Below are 22,999 nucleotides of genomic sequence, written 5' to 3'. Positions count from 1 at the left end.
GAGTGAGAGGACAGCAATTTCAGCAGTTATAATCTCTTCACCTCTTACTCGTGTTCGTTTGTGGTTTTATAAACATAAATCTTGGGGCTAGAACTAGATGAGAATGACGTTTCATAGACTACGCTTCCAGAGATGTCTTGGCCATTCATTCTCTCCCAACCTCGTCCACAGTGAGGGTGTGCACAGGATCAGAATGTCAGCTTGCAGAAATGGAGACACGACCACAAGGTTACTGATTTCACCAGTAGGCAGTGTCTACGGCTCCAGCCTCCACTTTGTTTGGTCATGTGTTATATCCCTTTATATTAGGAAGCTTCATCGCAAACTTGTTAGAATTACCTTTTTATAAATCAAAGAATTAAAGTGATTTGATTTTACTGCACCTGAAAATCTCCAATTTTCACTATTTAAAAAAATCATTAGAGCTGCACTGTCCAGTATGTTAGCCAGTCACCACATGTGGCTATTGAAATTATTTAATGTTAAATAAATTTATTAATAAAATAATTTAAAAATGGAATTAGGGACTTCCTTGGTGGTGCAGTGGTTAAGAATCCGCCTGCCAATGCAGGGGACACGGGTTCAAGCCCTGGTCCAGGAAGATCCCACATGCCGCGGAGCAACTAAACCCGTGCTCCACAACTACTGAGCCTGTGAGCCACAGCTACTGAGCCCACGTTCCACAACTACCGAAGCCCACGCGCCTAGAGCCCATGGTCCATCACAAAGAGAAGCCACTGCAATGAGAAGCCCATGCATCACAACGAAGACCCAACACAGCCAAAAATAAATACATAAATAAATAAATTTATTAAAAAAAGAATTAAATTTCACCTCGTTAGTCACAGTATCCACATTTGAGATGCTCAGTAGCAGCTTGTGGCTGGTGGCTGGTGGCCTCAGCAGCACAGATGGGCGTTTCCATCACTGCAGAAATTCTGTTAGTGCTGCAAATGGTTTACCTTCAGAGTGAACCATAAATCTGATCACCTCGTTTTATCCATGACTGTAAGGGCCTCTATAATCAGATCATAGCCAAAAACAAAGTAACCAGGACTTGTATAGCTCTTTGAAATTTAAAAAGCCCTTTAAATACAAAATCTCATTTCATCCTTAAATCAGCCCAGTGAAGGACATGGGACTAATGGTGTTAATGTCCTTATATTCTGTTTGGGGAGTGATTTACCCAAGCTGGGACTTTCTTCAAGGTCTAGGAGAGTCTTTTGCTCCTGACATGACAGCACACTGTTTCACAAACAAAGCACTTAGATTTATTTTCTTACAAAATTTCACGTTCAATAAAAAATTTTAGAAGTAACATTTACTTTGAATGTATCATAGTTATCATCTGGATAATTTTATCGTATGTCTGGGTTGAAATTTAGAGGAAGATATTACAAATACTGCATCAGTATTCCCTTTTGAGTTTTTTAAGGCAAATAATACACATGTAATTGTTCCCATTTTAATGTCATTTCACTTTATTAAAAGCATAAGTCTAATTCTTGGCTTGTAGTAAAACAAAAACAAGATTCTCATGTAATAGAAAGGGATTAGAATATATATCTGTATATATGAAAGAGAAGGATACTAATGAAAACAGGTGGAAGGTACTTAGAGTGATCATTGGCATATTTTGGTTCAGATTGAACCTGTCTTCTCCAAGTTACTCGGTTGGAGCCATCAGACCTGGATTCACAAGTAGAAAATGCATGATCCCTCCTGTGACTTTGCTGGGCCGAGAAGGGAGCCCATCTCCCTTAAAGGAACCAGGAGAGTGAGTGTGCTTATTAATACTCAGGGAGTAGAAATGATGAAAGAAAAAGAAAAAGTAGGGTAATATCTCCTAGAAACGAAAGCAGAAAATGAGGAAATTAGAAATAAGAAAGGAAACTCCGAAGTTTGAATTCATATATGTATTATATGTATAAAATTCAACCAGTCTTAATTTTTCCAAAGAGGAGAAACCCCCCCTAAATAAGTATTTTAAACATTTACCTTCTAGGAAGTTTCTGTCCCTTTGTCTCCTGAGTCGGTGTAACCACCTGTGCTCAGCTGATGCTCCATCAGGAGCTCCTGGCGGGCGTGAAATTCACTGGGTTGGGTGATCCCAGCACATTGGAAGCCCCTGCTCTCAGCAGATGGAGAGCAGTGCAATAAATGCTTCTGACAATAAGTTTGCTAATTAATTATTCAGGCTCTCCTTTTAAAGCTTTTGTATTAATCACTCTTCCCTTGTCTGCCTGCCTCACTTTTGCAAACCAGGCATCTTCTACTCAGCAGCACTGAAGTGACCATTCTGCTGAGCAGCAGAATCCCCAGCTCTGAAGCCGGTTCCTGGTTTGAATCCAGAGAAGCATTGAATTCCCTTTGCACTCTCCTGCCTCTACCCCCAGGCTGGCCAGACACATTTTGGTCCACATTTGAACATTTAAAGCATCAGAGAGTCCACTGGTGCTGTGATCTGGCTAGAGTGTAGCAGCGACTTTCTGTTGTCCTTCAGGAAGTGTCAGGCTCTGTGCTGGACATCCCCTTGGTGTTCCAAGCCCACAACATATTTGTCAGGATGGTAAGAGAGGTGTGTGCATGTGTGTGTAGGGGGTGTGTAGTAAAGTGGTCAGAGAGGTTTCTAAGCAAACACACCAGTGTCCCTCCCCCTCCCATATCCACAGGGCACATTATATTAATAGGCTCTAGGAGGTTCTATTCTATAAGTACCTGTTGAACTTTGACACCAAACTTGATTCTGGGATGCTTTTTCTTTGTGGAATGCCTGTTAACGTCGTCTTCCTTGGCTCTCCAGATAGGGATTGCTGCTCTGACTCTGATCTCTTTCGGGTGTTGAGCCTTTCAGAAAGCATTCAGGGACTGGAGCTTGGCCTTCAGAGTCTAAGGCTGCCATCTCAGAAATAAAAGACAAAAATTGTGCTTGTTCAAAAGTCCCTGTAAAAACCATGGCCAGGTTTATTTCTGTCATTGGGGTATTTTAATCGAGTGAATTTAGATGTGCAGAGTCCTTGTTCCACAAGATTTCTGTGTTACAAGCTATTCTGCCCTATGTTTTTAGAACTGGGCTATGTTTCTGCAGGTAAATACAGTCAATACTTCTCCGGATACTTTAAGAAATTATAAGGAAGTTAAGTAACTACAGGCATACATAAAACTGCTCAAATGTTTCTCTTTACCGATAGCTTCAAAAACTGGGGTTGAATGTATTTTAGCGGTCGTCTTGGTACAGTAATATATTAGTCTGACACTTCTGCTTATTGTGAAGTGTCGTGTAACCAAAACTTGTTTTCACCTTGTTACATCAGAAGCGTTTTATCCTCCTTAGGAATATGTTCACCTCTGCTTTGTTTTGGGTGTCTCATAGTGGCCAGTGTGCAGGAGCAGTTAATTGCTGACTTGACCTGGCGACTGATGAATGTTGATGGTTAACCTCAGTCAATTTCGTATTTGAAAAAGGTTTACAATAATTTTAGAGTCGGCGTCACATGCAGTAATGGAAGAAGATGGAGTGAAATAGAGATCAAGAATGCTTATAATCATCAACTTGACCTAATTGTAGAACACGCCATCCAAGAAATACTTAGTAGAAATATGCCTAAGTAGTCATAAGTGTATTCATGCAGAGGGGGAGAGGCATAAAGAATTTTATTACTACTTCCATTGCCATGGTGATGTTAGGAGGAGCTGTAGAGGAGGGTACTGAGGACCTTCCCCTGGGCCTGCATCCATTTAGTCATGTTTGAAGCCATCAGAAGCCACATGCTATCAGAGGACACTTAATGCCCTGGGAATTAGTTTCGAGCCCTAGGATTTGCATACAGGTGTTTTTTTGAGCCAATACATTAATAATAAAGGGATTTTTATAAACAATTATTATTCAGGTGACTTGTCTATTTTAAGTTCCTAAAAATGTCATAAGTACCTGGGAGGTTATTCTCACATATATTTTAAGAGAATTATAGCATGTTTCTTACCTGGCAGGTCAGTTACCCTGTTTTAAATAGTCACCCTCTGCATTCCTTGATAAGTAGAAAGACGGCGAGGAACGAGAGTAAAGGAGGTGAAAGCCGGGGAAATATGTCGATGTCTGTTTGGCTTAATTGAAGTAGCGTCTTTAATTGGGCCTTGGGCTGCTTGCCTGGGACGCTTCCCCGCGGTGGATGCTGATAGGGTCCCCCTAGGAAATCTGGCAGTGATTTCTCAGCTGTTGATGAGTCCTGGGATGTGCTGGTGGCAGAGAAGAAGACAGGGTAGGTAGCAGCAGCGACCCAGGACGGCAGCCTGCAGCCCACACTCTCCTCGTTTACGTGCCAAGTGGGAAGAGCCCAGTGACTCCGCAGCCTCCCTTCCGTTCGGTGGGCACAGCTGAGGAGTTTCGGCCCCGTTCGCTTGGTCTCCCTTGATTCCTGTGTGTATTTGCTTTTGGAAAGATAGACACATGGACGCCCTGCTCTTCCTAATGATAGGTAGATGATTTCAGGAATCTTCCGTTGCCGTTTTAATGTAAGAGGAGAGCAGGAGGGCTGGACTACAGCTCCAGGAGTAGCAAGAGGCTGAGGGGAGGAAGTGGACGAGGCATCTCTGCTTTCCATGGCTAGCAGCGCAGAGCAGTTGGAAACACAGATTCAAATGCGCAACGGGAGAATGAACCAGGATGCCCCAAACCGCTAATGCAGGGCAGAGATGCTCCCAGGGGTGACCACAGAGCCACCTGAGGCTGTGATTTCAAATGCAGCTTCCTGGGCCCAGCCCCAGTTCTGCCAGAACCTAAGCTGGGCGAGGGGGAGGGGGGCGCAGAGTCCAGGAATCTGGTTTGAGAACTCATGTCAGTGCCATTTGAGATGGAGGCCCAACCGTGCTCTGTTCTTAGACACTCTCTCAACCACGCTTATTTCAAAACCACGTTAAAAAGTAGCTACTTCTCAATATCATTTGCTATTGGTAGACATGATCCTTTTTTTTTTTATACCATCCCAGTATATGAGCAACGTGGACTCGTGGTGCAAAGCCTGTGGTGAGGTGGACCTTCCCTCCGAGCTGCAGGACCTGGAGGATGCCATCCATCATCACCAGGGAATATATGAGCACATCACCCTTGCTTACTCTGAGGTGAGTGGTCAGATCTACTTCAGCTGTAAAGCAACACTATTTCTGTGTCATAGCACTGAAAGTTGAAAAAATCAAATTTTTGGCTAGTCTAGAAGAAACTTACAAGTTTCGAGTTGAACTGAAGTTTCATTGTAACTTTTGAACTGGAGTTGGGGGTGAGGGCTAGTGAGTAAAACAGGACGGAGCAGAGAGCAAACTCTTCATGGCCCTGTGACGTTTGTGGATTTTCTTTAGAGTGCTTAGAGTGTCATCTGCTAAAATAAATGAAATTGTAATCTTGACTACATGTATTTAGGAAATAGTGTTTTGTGTGCTATTCAGTATAGTCCAACTCAATCTACTATTCCTGAATGAAACTTTCTAGAAAAGAGGGAAACCTGATGTACCTCATGTTCTGGATTTCAAAGCATACACAGGGGCTTCCCTGGTGGCGCAGTGGTTGAGAGCCCGCCTGCCGATGCAGGGGACACGGGTTTGTGCCCCGGTCCGGGAAGATCTCACATGCCGCGGAGCGGCTGGGCCCGTGAGCCATGGCCGCTGAGCCTGCGCGTCTGGAACCTGTGCTCTGCAACGGGAGAGGCCACAACAGTGAGAGGCCCGCGTACCGCAAAAAAAAAAAAAAAACATACACACTTTTTTCAAGTGTGTAAAGCCACTTGCTGTTCTAGGAATCTAAGTGGAGTGTTTTTCTTTCTTAGTTTAAATTAATTATTTAACATATCCCTGCTTTATTTTCTGCCACCTTCTGTGCCAGGCTTTGTTGTAAGGACATTATGTAATCACTTGTTTAATGCCTGCAGCTCTGGGGCGGGGACTCATACTAACCCGCTGTTACAAATGAGGAAAGCGTGGTGCAGAGGTCAGGTGACCTGTGCCTGGTTAACAGCTTGTAGGAGGTGGAGCGGGGACTGAACCCAGGCAGGCTGCCTGTGTGTTCTCAGCCACCACTGTGCTAGATGCAGTGACAACGACAAATACACGTAGGTCCGGGCAGGTCACTCTTGTCCACGTCGTGGTCCTCTGGCCCTGCCGACCAGTCTGCCTTTATGATACTGGTTAAGTTCCTGGAGGTGAGTGGGGAGTGGGTAGGAGTTCTGTGCGTGCTTGCTTTCAGCATCTATAGTGAGCATCTGTAATACTATGTGCTCATGGGAAAGATTACTGTGAGACTCCAGTAAGAAAATGTTTCAAACCACCTGTCAGAGGGCTGAGCATGGAGTAGATGTTTAGGAAGTACAGTCAGCCCTCTGTAGCTGCAGGTCTGTGTCCTGGATGTGCGGGGTCACCTGTTCTATGTGGTTGTAGAAAAGAGACTTGAGCATCCACTGATTTGGGTATCCGTGGGGGTCCTAGAACCATTCCCCCTTGTTACCAAGGTATGACTGTATTTACATCCAGATCTTCCTTTATTTGAGCCACATCCACACCTGTCAAAGTTGTTCGGCCATTTGATTTTCAGTCTGACACGTCCTGCTTCACCAAACAGCTGTCATTCTCGTGTCCTTGGGCCCAGGTCTCCTGACCCCACCATGTCCGCGGGTGAATTAAATGAACGTGTGTTGCCCTACAATATTTGCTTCACAGTGTGGTCCAGTCTCCTTCCTGCCCGTGAAAGTTGATATCTACGTGTTTGTTTCTCTGGACACCTCTTTACTTAACATGATCCCTCTTTAACACTATTTTATGTTGTCATGCAATTAAAAAATAGTCAACTCTGTATTATGTTTCTTAATTTTGCATCAGGTGTTTATAAGCTAATTTGGTTATCTAGTTTATTAGAAACTGTATAAATAAGTGATAACTTTTTTAATAGGAAAAGTGAAGGTTGAACAGATCTGTATTTTTTTAATCATACTGATTCATGAGGAATGTGTGAGTTCCAAAGAGCATTAAGTGTACCTAGTGTACCATCTCCATGCATCGTCTAATTTTGACCTGTAATATAGAAAGTGGATGAATGACCCTGTTATCCCTGGTATAACTAGGCCTTCACCCATCTTACTAATGATTTTCTTGGGAGCAGCTTTTCAGTTGCATTGGTAGGTTCCAGATTGCTATGGGATTGAACAGCTCACACACAAGGTGATTGGCAGGACTGGCCTACAGTCTTCACCTACAGGACTTGCCTCGGACTGAACCTGACCTGCCCAGTGTCATCCTCTGGCCTGGTGGCTGGTCAGCCTGCCCGCTGCCCCTTGGCACTTTTAGCAAAGAACAGAATTCTCTCACCATTCCCACTGCATTCTATAAAAATGGGGCATCTTAACATGGGAACTTAGGTTTACCTCTGGTGTGGTTTCATTAGATTTTAAATTGATACTAATAATTTAAAATGATTTGATGGCAAGTAGACAGCTTCCCAGGCTTAAACTGCAATTTTTAGCCTAAGAACATGTTTGCAACTGAGTTGTAAACTCAAGGAGATGGTGGTTGGGACTAGATGAACAGAAAAGACTTTCAGTAGAAGAGAATGAATTGACGAGAAATTCAGTAGAAGAGAAATTTTTTTTTCCTTGTAAATTATTTAAATTTGGAGGTAGTTTCAGGCTGCAGAAAAGTGTTAGAACAGGGAGCTCCCGCATCGCCTCGACCGGATTGCCCAGTGGTTTGCGCTGTCCTCTCCCGCCGCCTCTCTCCAGCCCTCACATCGACAGTGACACAACACGACCATCCTGCCCACGGGCCATCCGTACTTCCCCCTGTCCCGGCTACGTCTCTTTCTCTTCTCCGGCCCAGCAGCATGCGGTATGTTCGTGGATGCGTCTCACTGGCCGCCTTCACACTGGAACATTCTTCAGTCTTTCTCTGCCTGTGTCTTTGACAGTCTTAGAGTTCAGGCCTTTCCTTCTGTAGGATGACCCTCAGCCTCCCACCCATGCAGTTTTCTTGGGGAGCTGACTGGGCCGAGTGTCACAGCAGGGGCGCAGGATGCTGACCCCTCCCTCGACTGCCGGTGTTAACCTTGACCACCTGGTGAGGTGGGCGGCGTCTGTAAGGTTTCTCCAAAGTAAAATCACCATGTAAAAATGCGTCTTGGATGAGCATGTTGTGGAGAGAGGCAGTGACGTAACACGACGTCTGTGCTTCCTCAGACTTCTCACGGCCTTAGCGTCCCTGCTGACTCCTGCCCACGACAGCGCCACTGTGATGCCGTCAGACGCTGGGGACCTATTTCCATCGTTCCTTCTGTATTCGTTAGGTGACCTTCTGCTGTAGGAAGGACTTTATTTCCTTTCTTCCCCATTTTTTAATTTATTTATTATTTCAGTATGAATCTATGAAATCTTATTATATTCCATGGGTTAAAATCCAGTACTCTGTTTAGACGCCTAAATTGTCCATGTTTGGACAGTGGGACAACTCAGGCCTCATGTTTCTGTGTTTTTCCGATCTGTCCTTATGGTTATTTGAGCGTTACTACCTAGCATAACAGGATGTTCCCAGGCTCATCTTGTTCTTTTCCTGCCTCATCCCTGAGATCAGGCATCTCGCCAAGAGGTTCTGGTTCCTTGTAGTGTTGCATGGTGTTTAGAAACAAAGTCTGGCTGCTCAGGAGTGCTCACCTGCTTGTGGGGTGTCAGTGCTTCTAGGCCGTATGAGCAGAGTCAGGAAGCATGTGAATGTAGATACCCACCCACCCACCCACCCACCCATCCATCCATGCATCCACCCACCCACCTACCCACCCATCCATCCACCCACCCATCCACCCACCCACCCACCCACCCACCCACCCATCCATCCACCCACCCACCCATCCATCCACCCACCCATCCACCCACCCACCCACCCATCCATCCACCCACCCACCCATCCATCCCTCCATCCGTGCATCCATGCACATACATCTACAGCTATTGCTATGTCTGTGTCTGTCTCTGTTTTAAAACCGCACGTGTTCCTACTGACACTTCCGTCTCTAATCCAGTACCAGCCTTTCCCTTTCTGTTTATAAATCCCCTTTCAGATGGCGAGAAACCTGATTCCCTTTATCCTCAGTATATTAAGTTATTTGTTCGGTAAGTGCATTTGCTCTGTCTTCCCAGTCTCCCCCGTTCCCCTGGCCTCTGATCACTCCCAGTGCCCGTGCCCTTAGGAAGCCCAGCACGGGGTCACCATGGCACCTCCACCCCTCACTGCTGCAGACCCTGGGCACTGGTTCCTCCATGCTAGGAGGGGAGGGGGAAGGGGGATGGGAAAGCAAGGATCACTCTTGTCTTTTCAGTGATTTTTTCTTTTCCTAACTCAGTGGTTTTCTAACCTGAGCATGCTGGTTATAAGTGCGGCTTCTCGTACTCCACCCCCAGAGATAGTGAATCTCCATCTTTAGTGGGTTTCCCAAGTGGTCCAGGGACTCTGATGCAGATGCTTTACAGCCCACACACAGAGATATTCCCTGCCTGGCTCTCAAGAGCTGCCGGCCTGCCCAGGAGGCACTCATCCCACAGAAATTTCTTGCGCCCCTGCCATGGGCACAGGTCACTTAGGAGGAGGAATATTGGTAAGCAGGGCTTGTGCTTCCTTTTTGTTTCACCTACTTTTCCTTTCCTTTCCTTCCCTCCTCCCTCTCTCTCTCCCTCCTTCCCTCCTCCTTCCTTCCTTCCGCAATTTTTTTCTTTAAATAGTTACCTACAGCTTCTAGTCTCCGATGACAAAAGTTTGCAGTGGAAACTTTCCCAGCCCTGTTTTTCTCCCGCAGGACACAAACACCTGCTTTTCTGTGCTTTAATTAGACCTGTCCCGTGTTCCTGTTTGTGCTGCAGCAACAGGAGCATGCCCGTGCCTCGCCAACATGAGCTTGCTTCAGTTCGCCAGGTTTGGGGCTAATGCTGTCTGATGTAGTTGATCGCAGGAGAGTGAAGCAATGCGAACATCTGGGATGAGCTGTAGGTGTAGAAACAGCACAGAGAGTAATCATTTGCAACATTTTATCTTAAGCAGACTTACCAACTACTTTCTCAGCAAGCTAAATTCATAGAAGTGGTTTTTATCTCAGTACAGTGTGCCCGTGCCATCTGTAACCCTAGCCCCCGCCATCCGAGTTGTGACGTGAGACTGTGTACCGAGCGTCCAGCTACCTGCCTGTGGTCTTCGCCACAACAGTCTCAGGCGGGGATTCTTGGAGCAGAGGAGGTGAAACGCCACGTCCACCGTGGCCCGCCCTGATCCAGTGTGACTTCAGGGTTTAGTTTCTGCATCAGTTTCTCAATTTACCAAATATTAAAATGTCAGTTTACCAGTTTAGCACATTTCTCAATTTAACTTACTGCACACTTCAACAGCACCTTGTAGAAGTGACTGATAGGCTGCCTGAAGAGCTGGTAGAGCTGCTTTCTTAAGGAGCTGTACAAGTGGGTGATGGCGTGATGAGGGTTATTAGCCTAAAAGAAAAGCAAACAGAAAAATGAGTCACCTCGGTAGTAAACATCCTAAGATCCTGTCGGTGACGTGTGACAGCTTGCCTGCCTGGGTAGAGAGCAACTTCTATAGAGCGGTTATTTCAAAGCCCCATTAAGTATTGCAGCATCGCTGTAGACGTGCAGGTGCCGGAGTCAATGTCGGGCACAGCATCAGAGCCAACAGACCATCCGGGGGTCTCTCTCTGCACCCCCAAACTTCAGGCCTCGCAAGGGCTTGAAATATAGAAGCGACAGAGGTCAGGCCCACGTGGAATCTGTAGAACATGCATGTTCTCTGCATGCAGCTGACTTAACTGGCTCAGCTGTGCCAGCCAGCTCCTTGTCTGGGTCCTGTTTGGGTTTTCCCTTTCTGAGGATCCCAGGTAGAGGTGTCAGCGAGCCAAGCATGCTTAGGTTGATCTGGTTCTGAGTAAGAAATCTAATAGCGGAAAGAAACGGAAATAGGCTTTCAGAATTCCATCCTAAGAGCTTTGCCTGAAGAAAACCATCTCAGCGGGGAGTCCCAGCCTCTAAAGGTAAGGATACTGGGTGGCCTCCCTGGGGTGTGGGAAGCCAGCATGCAGCCTTTCAGAAGGTCATTGGCCAGCGTTAGTGGCAGCAGAGCCATCTTAAGACCGGTTTACGCTCCCGACTCAAAGACAAAGTGTTCATCGCTTTGGCTGCGGAGTGTCAACCACGACTGCACAGTAAGCTGTATGCTCACATGCGACCATTCGTAACTCCTTCCTGCTTTCCTAGACCCTGGACTTGAGAATAACTTCGTGAGAGTTGGAGGGGGTAGTGGGGCTGTGAAACATTCTCAGGCTCAGCATGGAGGGCTGTGCCCTGCAGGCTGTGATGAGCCACACCCAGCGAAGGAAGCCAAGCGGGGGGATGCTGGTTTGAGTCAATGCATAAAAGATTTGAAGAAGGACCACAATTTCTTTACGACACGCTGAGTGTAGTCATTTCTAGCCGTGCCTTTATGCGGTTCATGTATTTTGCCTACATTGGTCATATCTTGGGAATACTGTTGGAGCACTGGTAGATCTGATATAGCACCACATTTGGATATAACTGACCTTTCACAGGTCATACTTGGTCCTTGGGTGGTGGTTTTTGCCACCTTGAGCAATAATCTCCAGGTACTGGTCTCTTTTTGTAGATCAGAGCAACATTCTGTGTGTGAGTGAAGAGTACTCCTGCTGGAGGCTCTGAGCTCTAATTTGATCTAGTGGGAAATGTAGAGACCCAAGTACCGGAAATAAGAACGGGCAAGCCTCTGTGAGGTTTGGCGGAACGTTTTGTAGGGTGGTACACAGGAATCCAAGTTACATCTTATGTGAAGTTTTGATTAAAAGTAAATAATCAAGAACCGGACCCCTGTTCTTGACTTTAAACAGTTAAGTTTCCTCTTAAATATTAGGAACGAACATAGCTATGATATGGTAAAATTTTAAACTTCAACTCCTTCTTTTCCTTTTTGGCATTTTTCTTAACTCATTTAGGTATTAGAGTGTATTAGTTCACATATTTATAAAATGTTACTCTTCGTAAAATGTTACTTCCGCTGCCTTTCAAGTCCCTGAGCGCTGTATTGCAAGAGGAACAAAGAGCAGAATGTGAAAAAATGGCCCAATTTGATGTTTTCAAAAATTACAGCAGATAAGTCCTGCTTTTCGATAGTAAAGGTTGATCTCCTTTTTTTACAGCTGTGGTCTCTTTGTGGGACAGGGTTTGACTGCCTGAAAGCTAAAAACATGTTTTTAGACAAAACATATAACTTAAGTAAATTAATTCACCTGGTTCTATAGTTAAGAAATTCAGAACTGTATCACATACCATAAACTTATATATATTCATTGTTTTAGTACTTAAATTATATATGAATAATCTGCTATTTTCAGTTTTTTATTTCATTGGTTTTCTACTGGTTGTTCTGCACCATTTAAAAGTCCTTATTTTTATACAATAGAACAGTCATCTTTATAAAATTCTAGCATGTTTTCCCCTATATAGTACTCCTGTACTTATAAAGACAAAGGTATTTTGCTAAAACTTTCTAAAATTTATACATGGTATTCTTCGTGTGCTTAAATAATACCTTTTAAATTGACAAACTTGTGAATGCTACACTGAAATAGAGTAGAACTATTTCTGAAAGCTTTATTGGAGAATTGCTGCGTATGAACACACATCTGGAGTTCCATGGGGTCTAGTTTTGGTGCAACAGGTGTCCTCTTGACTGGGATTTTTTTCTAGCCACTTCTGCTGGCACACTCTCTACCCACAAGCGACAGTGCCAGCAGGGGCACCAACAGAGACAGTTTAATCCCTGCTTAGGGGTACCCAGAAGGCAGAGCTTTGCTTCATGTGTTCCTTTATATTAAGGTGATTGTGTGTTCACGTACTCAGTCATTGCCTCCCGCCCCTCCACCATGAGTAGGCATGTTGTTCTAAACCCAGTAATAATGTCTGCTCTCGAGCTCTGTCAGACAGTTGCAAAGACACCCAAGAAAGATTAGTTGGAATATTCTCTCTCGGATTATTTATTTATTCTCAGTAGTAGAATATTAATAGTGTCACATGGATGCCTTTGGAAACTTGGTAAGGGCCGGGAACCCATTTGTCATTTTGTATTGTGGTTTAAGATCCAAAACAACGGCTTAAGATAGAGGTTTACTTTTTACCAGTGGGAAAGTCCCAGGGCTTGCATCCCAGGGCTGGTATGGTAGCTCTGTTAGTAAGAGGATCTCTGAATCCTTTTGTCTTTTTACTTTGCCTCTTTTAGCAGGTGGGCTACCATCCTTAAGGTTGCCTCAACGTCATCAGTAGCTGCTGAAGCTCCAGCCATCTTCACCAAGTTATTGGCAGCAGGGAGGAGAAAGAGGCAAGGGGGTAACGAGCATACTCAGCCCCCTAGGCAGCTTTCCTGGAAGCCCCATTCAGCATTTTTTACCTCTGTTACGTTAGCCACTCCTACTTGGAAGCGAGTCTAGGAAATGCAGGTTTATAGCTGGAGTATTGCTGTTCCTGACTGTGGGGTTTGGCTATCAAGGAGGGAGGGGCAAGTGGACTTTGGGGAAGCAGCTCTCAGTTTCTGCCACACCTTCTGATGTATATATCCTTCTGGCACATGTTCACCAAGTCGTATGCTCTGGTGTATGTTTCCTGACTTACGCATATTCTAAGGAGTAAAACTCAGAGGAAATATTTATAAGGAATTCTTTCTAGGCTCTGTACAAATGCGAAATGTGTAACTTGGAGTATTGGCCCTCAGTCCTAAGAAATGCTGCACCCCCATTGTTTAACTGAAATTTTAGGGTACCTGCTCAAATAAAATGTATGGGTAATTATTTTCAGAAAATATTTATATTTGTATATATAAATTACTTATATGCTACAATATGAATGAGAGACAAAAGGTGATTTATGATAAAATGTGTTTCAGTCTATAAATGCCTAAGTACATGCAAAATGGAGGAGAAAGCAATTAGATATTCAGGTGCTTGCAATAGATATAAAACCATTGTGAATATGGCAACTACAAATGCAGACTGGACATGTGTTATATTAATACTTGTGACTCGAATACTGAGAATGGTATTATTGTGCTGGTATTTTAAAACTGTAAGCAACTCTTGTAAAGTTTCAAAGAAGACCAAGCACTGCCTGCCTTTGATTAACATGGTTAACTGCATTCCTGGAAAAATCAGTGTATATTGGAGTAGGTGAAAAAAAGAAAAAGAAAAAGAAAAAAACCCTCCATGTTTATATGTCAAATAGAGCCTAACTCACATTATTACGAAAAGCAGGATGATTTTGAGGTAATATCCTGCCTCTGTGAATCTGTCACAATAAGTCCCTTCCCCCAAGTCAGTCACTGTGCCTCCCCTCCCCCAGATCATTGTATCAAAAGTGCCCAGGCAAGTTTCAGTGACTCTTGGGGGCAACTCCCTGCTTTGGAAGACTTGCATTTCCTCTGTTTTTGTTTGTACAGGTGCCCGACACAACTGCTGCGGTTCAGTTGGTTCCTTTTTTTCCCCTGTTCTCTTTGGTTATGTCAGCTTGGTTTGTTTCTGCTTCAGTTTTTCTAACTTGATGTATTAAATCAGTTTTAATCTACAAAGGCTGGTAGCCAGCCTTCCTAAGGAAGTCAGCACTTCAAACAAAGGTCTCCGAATCAGGCATTAGGAAACAAACATGTTGCATTCTAGCAAGATTTAAAGTTGTAAGAGGATTAAAGGAAGAGATTAGAAAAATCCACAGGCCTCTCATTTGCCACCAGTTTTTGGTTGCTAAAGGCTTCCTTTGGCCTGTCCCATTCACCCAGTGCCCCCCTCTCCTCTGTCCTAAGGGTTTGCCCCTGAACCCTGTCTGCGTCTGTTAACAAGCCTCCCTTTCGGGACTTCCCTGGGGGCACAGTGGTAAAGAATCTGCCTTCCAATACAGGGGACACGGGTTCGAGTCCTGGTCTGGGAAGATCCCACATGCCGCGGAGCAACTAAGCCCGTGTGCCACAACTACTGAGCCTGAGCTCTAGAGCCCTCAAGCCACAACTACTGAGCCCGCGTGCCACAACTACTGAAGCCCATGCGCCTAGATCCTGTGCCCTATGGCAGTAGAAGCCACCGCAATGAGAAGCCTGCGCACCGCAACGAAGAGTAGCCCCCGCTCACCGCAACTAGAGAAAGCCTGTGCGCAGCAACGAAGACCCAACGCAGCCAAAAATAAATAAATTTATTTTTTAAAAAATCAAGGCTCCGTTTCGCTCCTCCTTTCCGTAGAAACCCAAGGAGGCTTTCAGATTTGGGAGGATCTGAGCAGGATCCTGGTCATGAGGACTGGCTTAGGGAACACCCTGAACCACACGCACAGCCCAGCTACATTATGTGCATCATGTCCTTCTTTTTGTCCAATCGGATCCTATAGTTTCTCCCACATCTGGCATAATCATTCATACGTTTAAATGTAAAAAATACATAATGCTTTTCTTTCCATATTCTACCCTCACCTTTTCTTACTTTTTCTGGTTAGTCTGATTGCTTTCATTTAATTGTACTTTGATAGTTAACTGCTGTAATACAGCACTGAAATCTCCTTTAAGAAATGATGGCATTTTAATTAAAATTCCTTCTTCTAAGTTAATGAACCAAATAAAATGGCACTTTTTAATTTTCTTTTTTATTTTGTGAGGTAAAATTGCTATCCAACTGTGTCAGAAAGTGAAGGTACATATTCTTTGCCTGGTGCTGGATTATTGATTTCTTTTCAAGTGAGCTTTCAGATTCAGCATTAAAATTTTGCTCCATTGTGATTGTTGTATTCTCGCTAACATAACTCAAGAAAAGTATTACTTTCAAATTTTAATTTGCAGATATCGGAGCAATGAAATTTTATGTCAGCGCATATGTCATTTAAGGCAAAATACCATGTTTATTTATTAAGACTAGCATCTGGTACAGTGTTTCGTGATAATGAATGTTCTTTTAGTTCCGTGTTTTACCATACTTGGTTTTGTGATGTAATTGAATAACTGATGGATTTGTTTTCAATTTTATTTTGTTCTTTATATAATATGCTTTTGAATGAAACTGCGGTTTATGTCTGTGTGTGTGTGAGCATGTGTCTGTGCAAGTGTGTGCACACGTACTGGAGGACAGGTTCTGCAGCATGGCGGGCAAAGCCTTGGGTCCGGAAGAGTTGCTGGTTTATAATCGCTCATCTGTCCTGCCGGCAGGTGAGCCAGGACGGGAAGTCACTCCTTGACAAGCTCCAGCGGCCCCTGACTCCTGGCAGCTCCGATTCCCTGACGGCCTCCGCCAACTACTCCAAGGCCGTGCACCATGTTCTCGACGTCATCCATGAGGTGCTGCATCACCAGCGGCAGCTCGAGAACATCTGGCAGCACCGCAAGGTCCGGCTCCACCAGAGGCTGCAGCTGTGCGTTTTCCAGCAGGACGTTCAGCAGGTGGGTCTCGTGGACCCCTGTCCTCGCGGGGGCGACTTGTGCCCAGCGAGAGTGTAGGTGGGCGTGTCGTCATAGGGGGCCTGCCTGTGCTGATGAAAGTAAGCTAGGCCAGACGGGAGAGAGAGACACACACAGACACGCACGCACACACCACACACACGCGTGCACATCTCCTTTCTCACCATGAGTGAAAGCGGCGCTTCGAGAACGTGTGTTCAGGCTGCTGTCTGCCACGAGCTCATAGGCCTGGAACACAGGAGACGATGCAGCGCCTAACCCGGGGCCCCTCTGTTTTGTTCTTGAAACAGGTCATCCTTAGTTATGTTTATTTGTGAGAATAATGCCTCTGGAGCTTATACCGAGGTGCTGGTACAGTTGAAGATCTGTCTGCCCTTCAGTTATTTAATGATAAGCTCATCGTGCTTCTCTCCCCGCCTGGTGGATATTGCAGTCCGAGGGGCACAGGGGGGCTTAATAAATAGTCGTCTGATTAATGAAAAACGGACTTTTACAGTCATTCATTTCTAAGCAGTTGACATCTTTGTTGTTGTTACAAAAGTAAGAGTAAGCCCAGTCCCGATACTATTTATTTCCTTGTTATGAAATACGGAAGATTGTCCTGCTACCAGGGTTTTGAGGATTAACGCTGTGGGAGCTTATGAAATATGATATAGCTTTAGTAATAAATAAGATAAAAGTTGTGTCTTTGCTCTAAAACAGAGGAGAGAGCAAGGGTGTGGATGAGGTGTCAGTCTGGATGAGGAATTCTGGGGTGCAGGGAAGCCTGTGGCATCCAGGAGAGTTGGTGTGAAGCCACAGTGATGGGTCGGGAACAGAGCCTGTGTCCCCTCCCTGGGTGTCCGGGAGCACTGCTTAGACAGGCAGAGGCTCAGACTGCGTTCTGCCGAGTATCACCTGCCGCTGAGGGGGTTGTCTGCCGACGGACGGAGGCGTGGAAGTCGTGCGGTGTCCTGACGACACGTAGGTCCTCCATATGCACTGACCATCATTCTTCTAGTAGTGGGAATCTGGTGAGTTCCAGATCCTTTTCACTGCTCTATAATTTTTAATTTTCACATAGTATGCTTTGATTTTACTGATGGCTTTTGAGTTCTCTGAAGGTTGCACATACAAAGCGCCATAGGAACAATCATTTTGATACTGTGCATGCGTCTTTACGGTGTTGTTTTTGTTGAAGAAGGTAATTGCCAGGGAAAGAAGATGGAGGAGTCAAGGTCTAGAAGTTACTGTGAGAACTGAAATTGTGAGGTTGAAAGCACCAATATCAGTTTTTCTTAATTGTCCAAAAACTGTCAAAGTGTGGAATGTTAATAGCTTAAATGTAATTATTAAAGGATTTCCCCCTCCTACCTCCGTATCCCTTGGATCAGCTGTTCATTACGTGTCCATGGGCCAGCACACTTTCTGGACTTGTGTCTGGAGCAGCAGCTGGGCACCCCCTTTTCTCCCCCCAGCTCTCATGGCTCCTTGGGGCGCCCAGTCATATAAGAATAAGCCACTGGGCTGCTTACGTCAGAAGAGGAAGCCTTTGGGAACAGGCTGTTGAGAAAATCATCTAGCTTGGTGCGAGGTACTTACTGTGCTTGAATTCGAAAACAGCAAACATTCATTTTTGCAGGTAGAAAGGTAATTTTGATAATTACGAGGCCAGTTCTTTAAGCTGTTAATTTTTTTTCTCAAGAGCCAGAACAGGGTTGGATGTCGGCAGGAGAGAGTGTTTTGCAGTCCATGGCACTATTAGCATTCTGAAGAAATGATAATTGCTGTTTAAGGGAAACATTTTGTCGACTAAATGATCCGGAATAGTTTGGACTCATTATGCAAACGGAAAATTGCTCTGTCAGCTTGTGAAGCCAGGAGCGAAGTTGATAAGATTAAGCAAAGCAAACACTTCGCTTAGGAGGAGTCCTTAGGATGTCAGAACTGAAAATGTGTTTCTGAAACTCAAGAAATTAATCACACACAGGGAAAAATTTTGCCATCTTGAGCATAAAGGAGGAAAGGTAAGCTGAGGATAAGTGAGGAAAAGAAAATAATGCTTTAGAAAGATGTTGTCAGCAGAAGATAAATTTGTAAAGACAAAAACAATCAAACTCCACAGAAACATAATAAGCCAATTAGAGATACCACAAGTGGTTTTTGTTCGGTTGCTTTGGGTCGTGAAAAGGCATCTGTAAATACTGAGGAAAAAGAAAAGCAGCTTACCACAAAAGAGGTAAGGATGATGACATTCTTGTGAAGACAGCCCTCCAAGAAGTGTATATGCTTGTCTGTGGAGAAATACTTGAAAGAAAAGACGTGAGACCATTAATGGCGTGTGCCCTTGAGGAAGGGATGGCATGGGGGATTTCATTTTTAAAACGCGTAATTTTGGTTTAGTGGTTAGTGGTTTTTTTCCATAACAAGCAAAGGCAATTCCGTAATTTCTGGATGGACAGTGTTTTGGACAGGAGTCAGGCGCTGTGGGGTACGGGGTGTGAAGCTACCGTCCCAGAGCACTGAGCATGGGTCCAAGTCAAAGGTTGGGGGGCGCAGGTGGTAGGAACACTTGCTGAAGACTTGCCCAAGCACATGTCCTGCCTACTGGACAGCCTTAACCTTGGTCATCATTAGCTTAAAAATAAAATTAATACCATTTGTCATATTTCTTGGTGGTCAAATAATATACCAATTCCCATTGCCTTTTGTTTACTGTTAGAGCAACCCCCAGTGGATGTTTGGTTGAATTAGTGAATGAAGACTTGTCCTACTGCCAAGCGGTGTTTTCCAGTTTAGGGTATGCTTTCGTTTTCTCTAACAGCATAATTGATCACTGCTGCACTTGTTCAAATGAGATGACAGTTTTGGAAGCAGTCCACAGCAGGATGCCATCAAACCCGTTCTCCTGCTCACTGGTGCAGTCTGCCTGCCTCTTGGGCTGGTGGGATTTAGCTGCTCCAACATGTTGTGTGAGGTGAATAGGCCCCGGAAATCTGCTTTCCTGAGGCAGGCTGACTCCCCCCAAAGAAGCCCCTCAGACGAGGAGCCCTTCTCCTAAAAAAGCCTCTGGCTCCCCCATATCCCTTCACCCGCACAGACTTACCTCTTGGAAAAACTCCTTCCAGGTTGGTGTTGGGCCATTAGCTAATATTCTGAAAAAATGGTCAAGAAAATCTAGTCCACTCTAGATTCTTCTCGTCCACACTTCATCCTTTTTTCCAAAATATCTAAAATTGAATGTGTGGTATTCTGAGAGGTACAGAGGTAAATATGTTGACTAGCTCAACCTTCCTTTTCTCAAGGAATTCCAGCCTAGTGAGAGTGGATGGTTTAATAGTCTCATAAATTAGCCCGTAACATGCTCAGAGTTGGCGTGTGTGTCTTTGGTTGTCATGAGGTGTGATTTTGCCCAGGCATGAGTTTGAGTCATGCCTCTTGAGGTGCTGCCCACATGAGGGAGTGAATAAAACTGGCCGCCCTCATTGGTGTTGTCTGCCTGCCTTGCACATGCCATCTAAGGGGACATGTCTGTGCTGTAATGACTTGTGCAGATTTGGGGGTTCCAGGGAGCCTTGTCCGTATCCCCAAACATCAAGGCTGCAGCTTATGAGGAAGATGAAGACTCCTGTAACAGAGGTGCAAGTCACAATTGCCAGGGTGCCAGGGAAGCCTTCCTGAGAGATGCATGTTTCCGCTGGTCTTTGATGGGTGACTGGAAAGTCAGGAGGTTGAGGATTGTGCAACAGGGCTGCGGGGATGGTGGAGACACAAAGGGCGGGGCCTGTCCGGAGCAGCAGGTGCCCAGAGTGGACAGCTGGGAGTGTGGAGCCTGAACTGGTGCAGGTCTGGAAGGACGACCTCCGCGATGAAGGCTTGGGAGTTGTTTCTGTGAGCTTTGGGACACATTGAGGGGACGTGGCGAGCCTGAGCGCCGTGAATGTTTCCTTCCTCTCTTAGTGCTCTCGGCCAGCCTGTGGCAGAGGGGTTAGTGTTTTCCCATTTCACCACATTGAGTTCAAACCCGTAGGCTGTGTGTTTTGATTTGATGCTGCGGCAGTGGATGACAGGGTGACAAGTGTGGCGTGAGAGCGAGATTCCAGGTGAGGAGACAGGCTCGGGCCCCACCGTGGACCAACGTGCAAGTCAGGGGGGAGTCCTGGAGTGCAGAACTTAAGGTCCATGGGGCAGTGGTCTGTGTTTTATTCTCTGGTGTTTCCCAAGCGTCTGGGATAGTAGATGCTCAGTAGTTGCTGAATGAATGAATGAATAAATGAGTAGATGAAGAAATTTAAGGAATTCCCCAATTTTGCTAATTAAAGATTATTTGGAGTTAGTCTCTTTGTTTATTCTGGAATGGGAGAGGGTTGGCCCTGCATTGGAATCAAGTCATCTAACTGGGAGATCTTCGTGAAGGGACCAGGAGCTTTGATTAAGGTTGGGGAGTTAGGGGTGGCTGAAGAAGGAAGGGGTAATTTCATGGCCTGGGAATTTTGCCAATGTGTGAGATCTTTAAAATATTAAAGATTTTGGCCACTTGAACGTAAAGAAATGGGTTTCAGGTCCACGGAGAAGCTATTTCACAGTTCTGCCTTGGGTCCTAGGCTGCTAGCCATTTGCCAGTAAAAGTCATCCCTCGGTGATGCCTGACCCAGAGGTTCCACCTACACTGGACCTAGCTCTTAAGGGAAGGTTCCGAAACCTCATTTGTCCTTTGCTCATTAATTTAAGTCAGAAGGATGGGGTTTTCTCATCAGGGTCATTATACAGCCCTCGCTATGTGATGATTTAACACTCTCTTCTGTTTACATATGAGAATGGTTAGAAAATGGCCATCTATTCTGAGAGTTTCTCAGAATTAGGGAGTACTGGAGGGCGAGTGTTTGATTAGGGATTGGGAACCTGCTGGGAGCAGATAGAGGCTAACTGTTGATCTTTCTGGTGGGTCTGGAGCCAGCTTTCATTACCTTCTTTTTTTTTTTTTTTTTCGGTACGCAGGCCTCTCACTGTTGTGGCCTCTCCCGTTGCGGAGCACAGGCTCAGTGGCCATGGCTCACGGGCCCAGCTGCTCCGCGGCCTGTGGGATCTTCCTAGACCGGGGCACGAACCCATGTCCCCTGCATCGGCAGGCGGACTCTCAACCACTGCACCACCAGGGAAGCCCTTTCATTACCTTTTGTCATAGAAACAGAGAAGAGACTTGACTGTCAGAGTAATCTTAGTAACCGCAGCTCTCAAGGAGCCGACAGTTCACTGGTGGGGTTAAAAGGGTGGGAAAAGGGACGAATCTCTTCCGCACAGTGGGTGCAATACAGGAATGCAGGGCGCGGGAGCTGGCGCTGTGAGCCAGTGGGACGGGAAGTCGAGGACACATTCACTCGGGTCAGGATGACCAGGAGCGGACAGAGCTAAGAACGAGCCCCAGGCAGCTGGGTCTCCCCATTGTTGAGTGTCAGCCGAATTGCCAGGGTCCCCTAAGAGGAAAGTGCCCAGGGATTAGCTGACAGGGAAGACCGCACGCATGCATGTGTGTATGTATATTTCTGTAGTTCAGTGACTAGACTTAAGGTATACATAACATCTGGACGCGTTTCTTAGATAACATCTAGACATATTAAGAATTTTCTTAGACAACTTTGGACTGTTTTATACTTATTTCCAAATTAAGAATAGAAAAATAATTTTTAAAAGTTTAGAGAATTGCTAAAGGTATTAGCCCATGTTGGTAGAGTGATGGTTTGATTGGGGTGTGATGGGAGTATCCAAGGTGAGACTATATGAATAGTAACCTACTTACCTCCTTTCCTCCCTCCCTCCCTCCTTCCCTCCCATCCTAAGGTTCTTTTTTTTCCTTAAGAAATTTAATGTACTTATGTAATTAAAACTACGGTAATACCAGGAGAAATGATTTAAATTTTTTTTAGAAGATGTATAGATGGATGGATGGATGGATGATGTAAACGTTTAGAAGCCTGCCAGCCTCTTTCTGAGCCCTTCTTCCCTGATTTCGCCCAGGCTCCCTTCCACACAAGAAAGTGCGTGTGGAGCACGCGCTCCTGGCCTTTCCTGTGCTCTCATGGGAGTTAAGCAGAAGTAGTTCCTGCAATGCAGGGCATTTGGTGTCCTGTATCATATGTTTGCTGTGTGTAATTTGACTGAGGTTTTCTTAAATAGCATCTTTTTCCAAGTGAGCATTAGGCTTAGTGTACTTTGAAATGTTCTAGAAACCATTTTTAAAAAAAATTTCAGTATTATGAGTAAGTAGAAGGTGTGGTACATAATGCAATGGAATATTACTCAGCCATTAAAAAGAATGAAATAATGCCATTTGGAGTAACATGGATGGACCTACAGATTATCATACTGAGTGAAGGAAGTTAGAGAAAGAATATCTATTGCTTATATGTGGAATCTGAAAAGAAATGATACAAATGAACTTACAAAACAGAAACAGACTCACAGACTTAGAGAAGGAACTTCTGGTTATGGGGGTGGGGGAGGAGATAGGGGCTTT

The 22,999-nt window shown here is 45.1% G+C and overlaps 1 protein-coding gene across 4 annotated transcripts in view; it reads left to right on the top strand.

Annotated features, from left to right (window-relative positions):
- Positions 1–22,999, top strand: part of TRIO (trio Rho guanine nucleotide exchange factor) — a 372,133-nt gene that overhangs the window by 172,175 nt on the left and 176,959 nt on the right. For all 4 annotated transcript variants that reach the window (XM_060009655.1, XM_060009656.1, XM_060009659.1 and 1 more), the window contains exons 8-9: positions 4,987–5,118; positions 16,258–16,488. In XM_060009655.1, coding sequence (XP_059865638.1) covers positions 4,987–5,118; positions 16,258–16,488 — 363 coding nt within the window. The remainder of the gene's footprint in view (positions 1–4,986; positions 5,119–16,257; positions 16,489–22,999) is intronic.

Source organism: Delphinus delphis, chromosome 3 (assembly GCF_949987515.2).
Source record: "Delphinus delphis chromosome 3, mDelDel1.2, whole genome shotgun sequence".
NCBI lineage: Eukaryota > Metazoa > Chordata > Mammalia > Artiodactyla > Delphinidae > Delphinus > Delphinus delphis.
The sequence above is the reverse complement of the archived record's forward strand: the minus strand, read 5'-3'. Positions and strand labels throughout refer to the sequence as shown.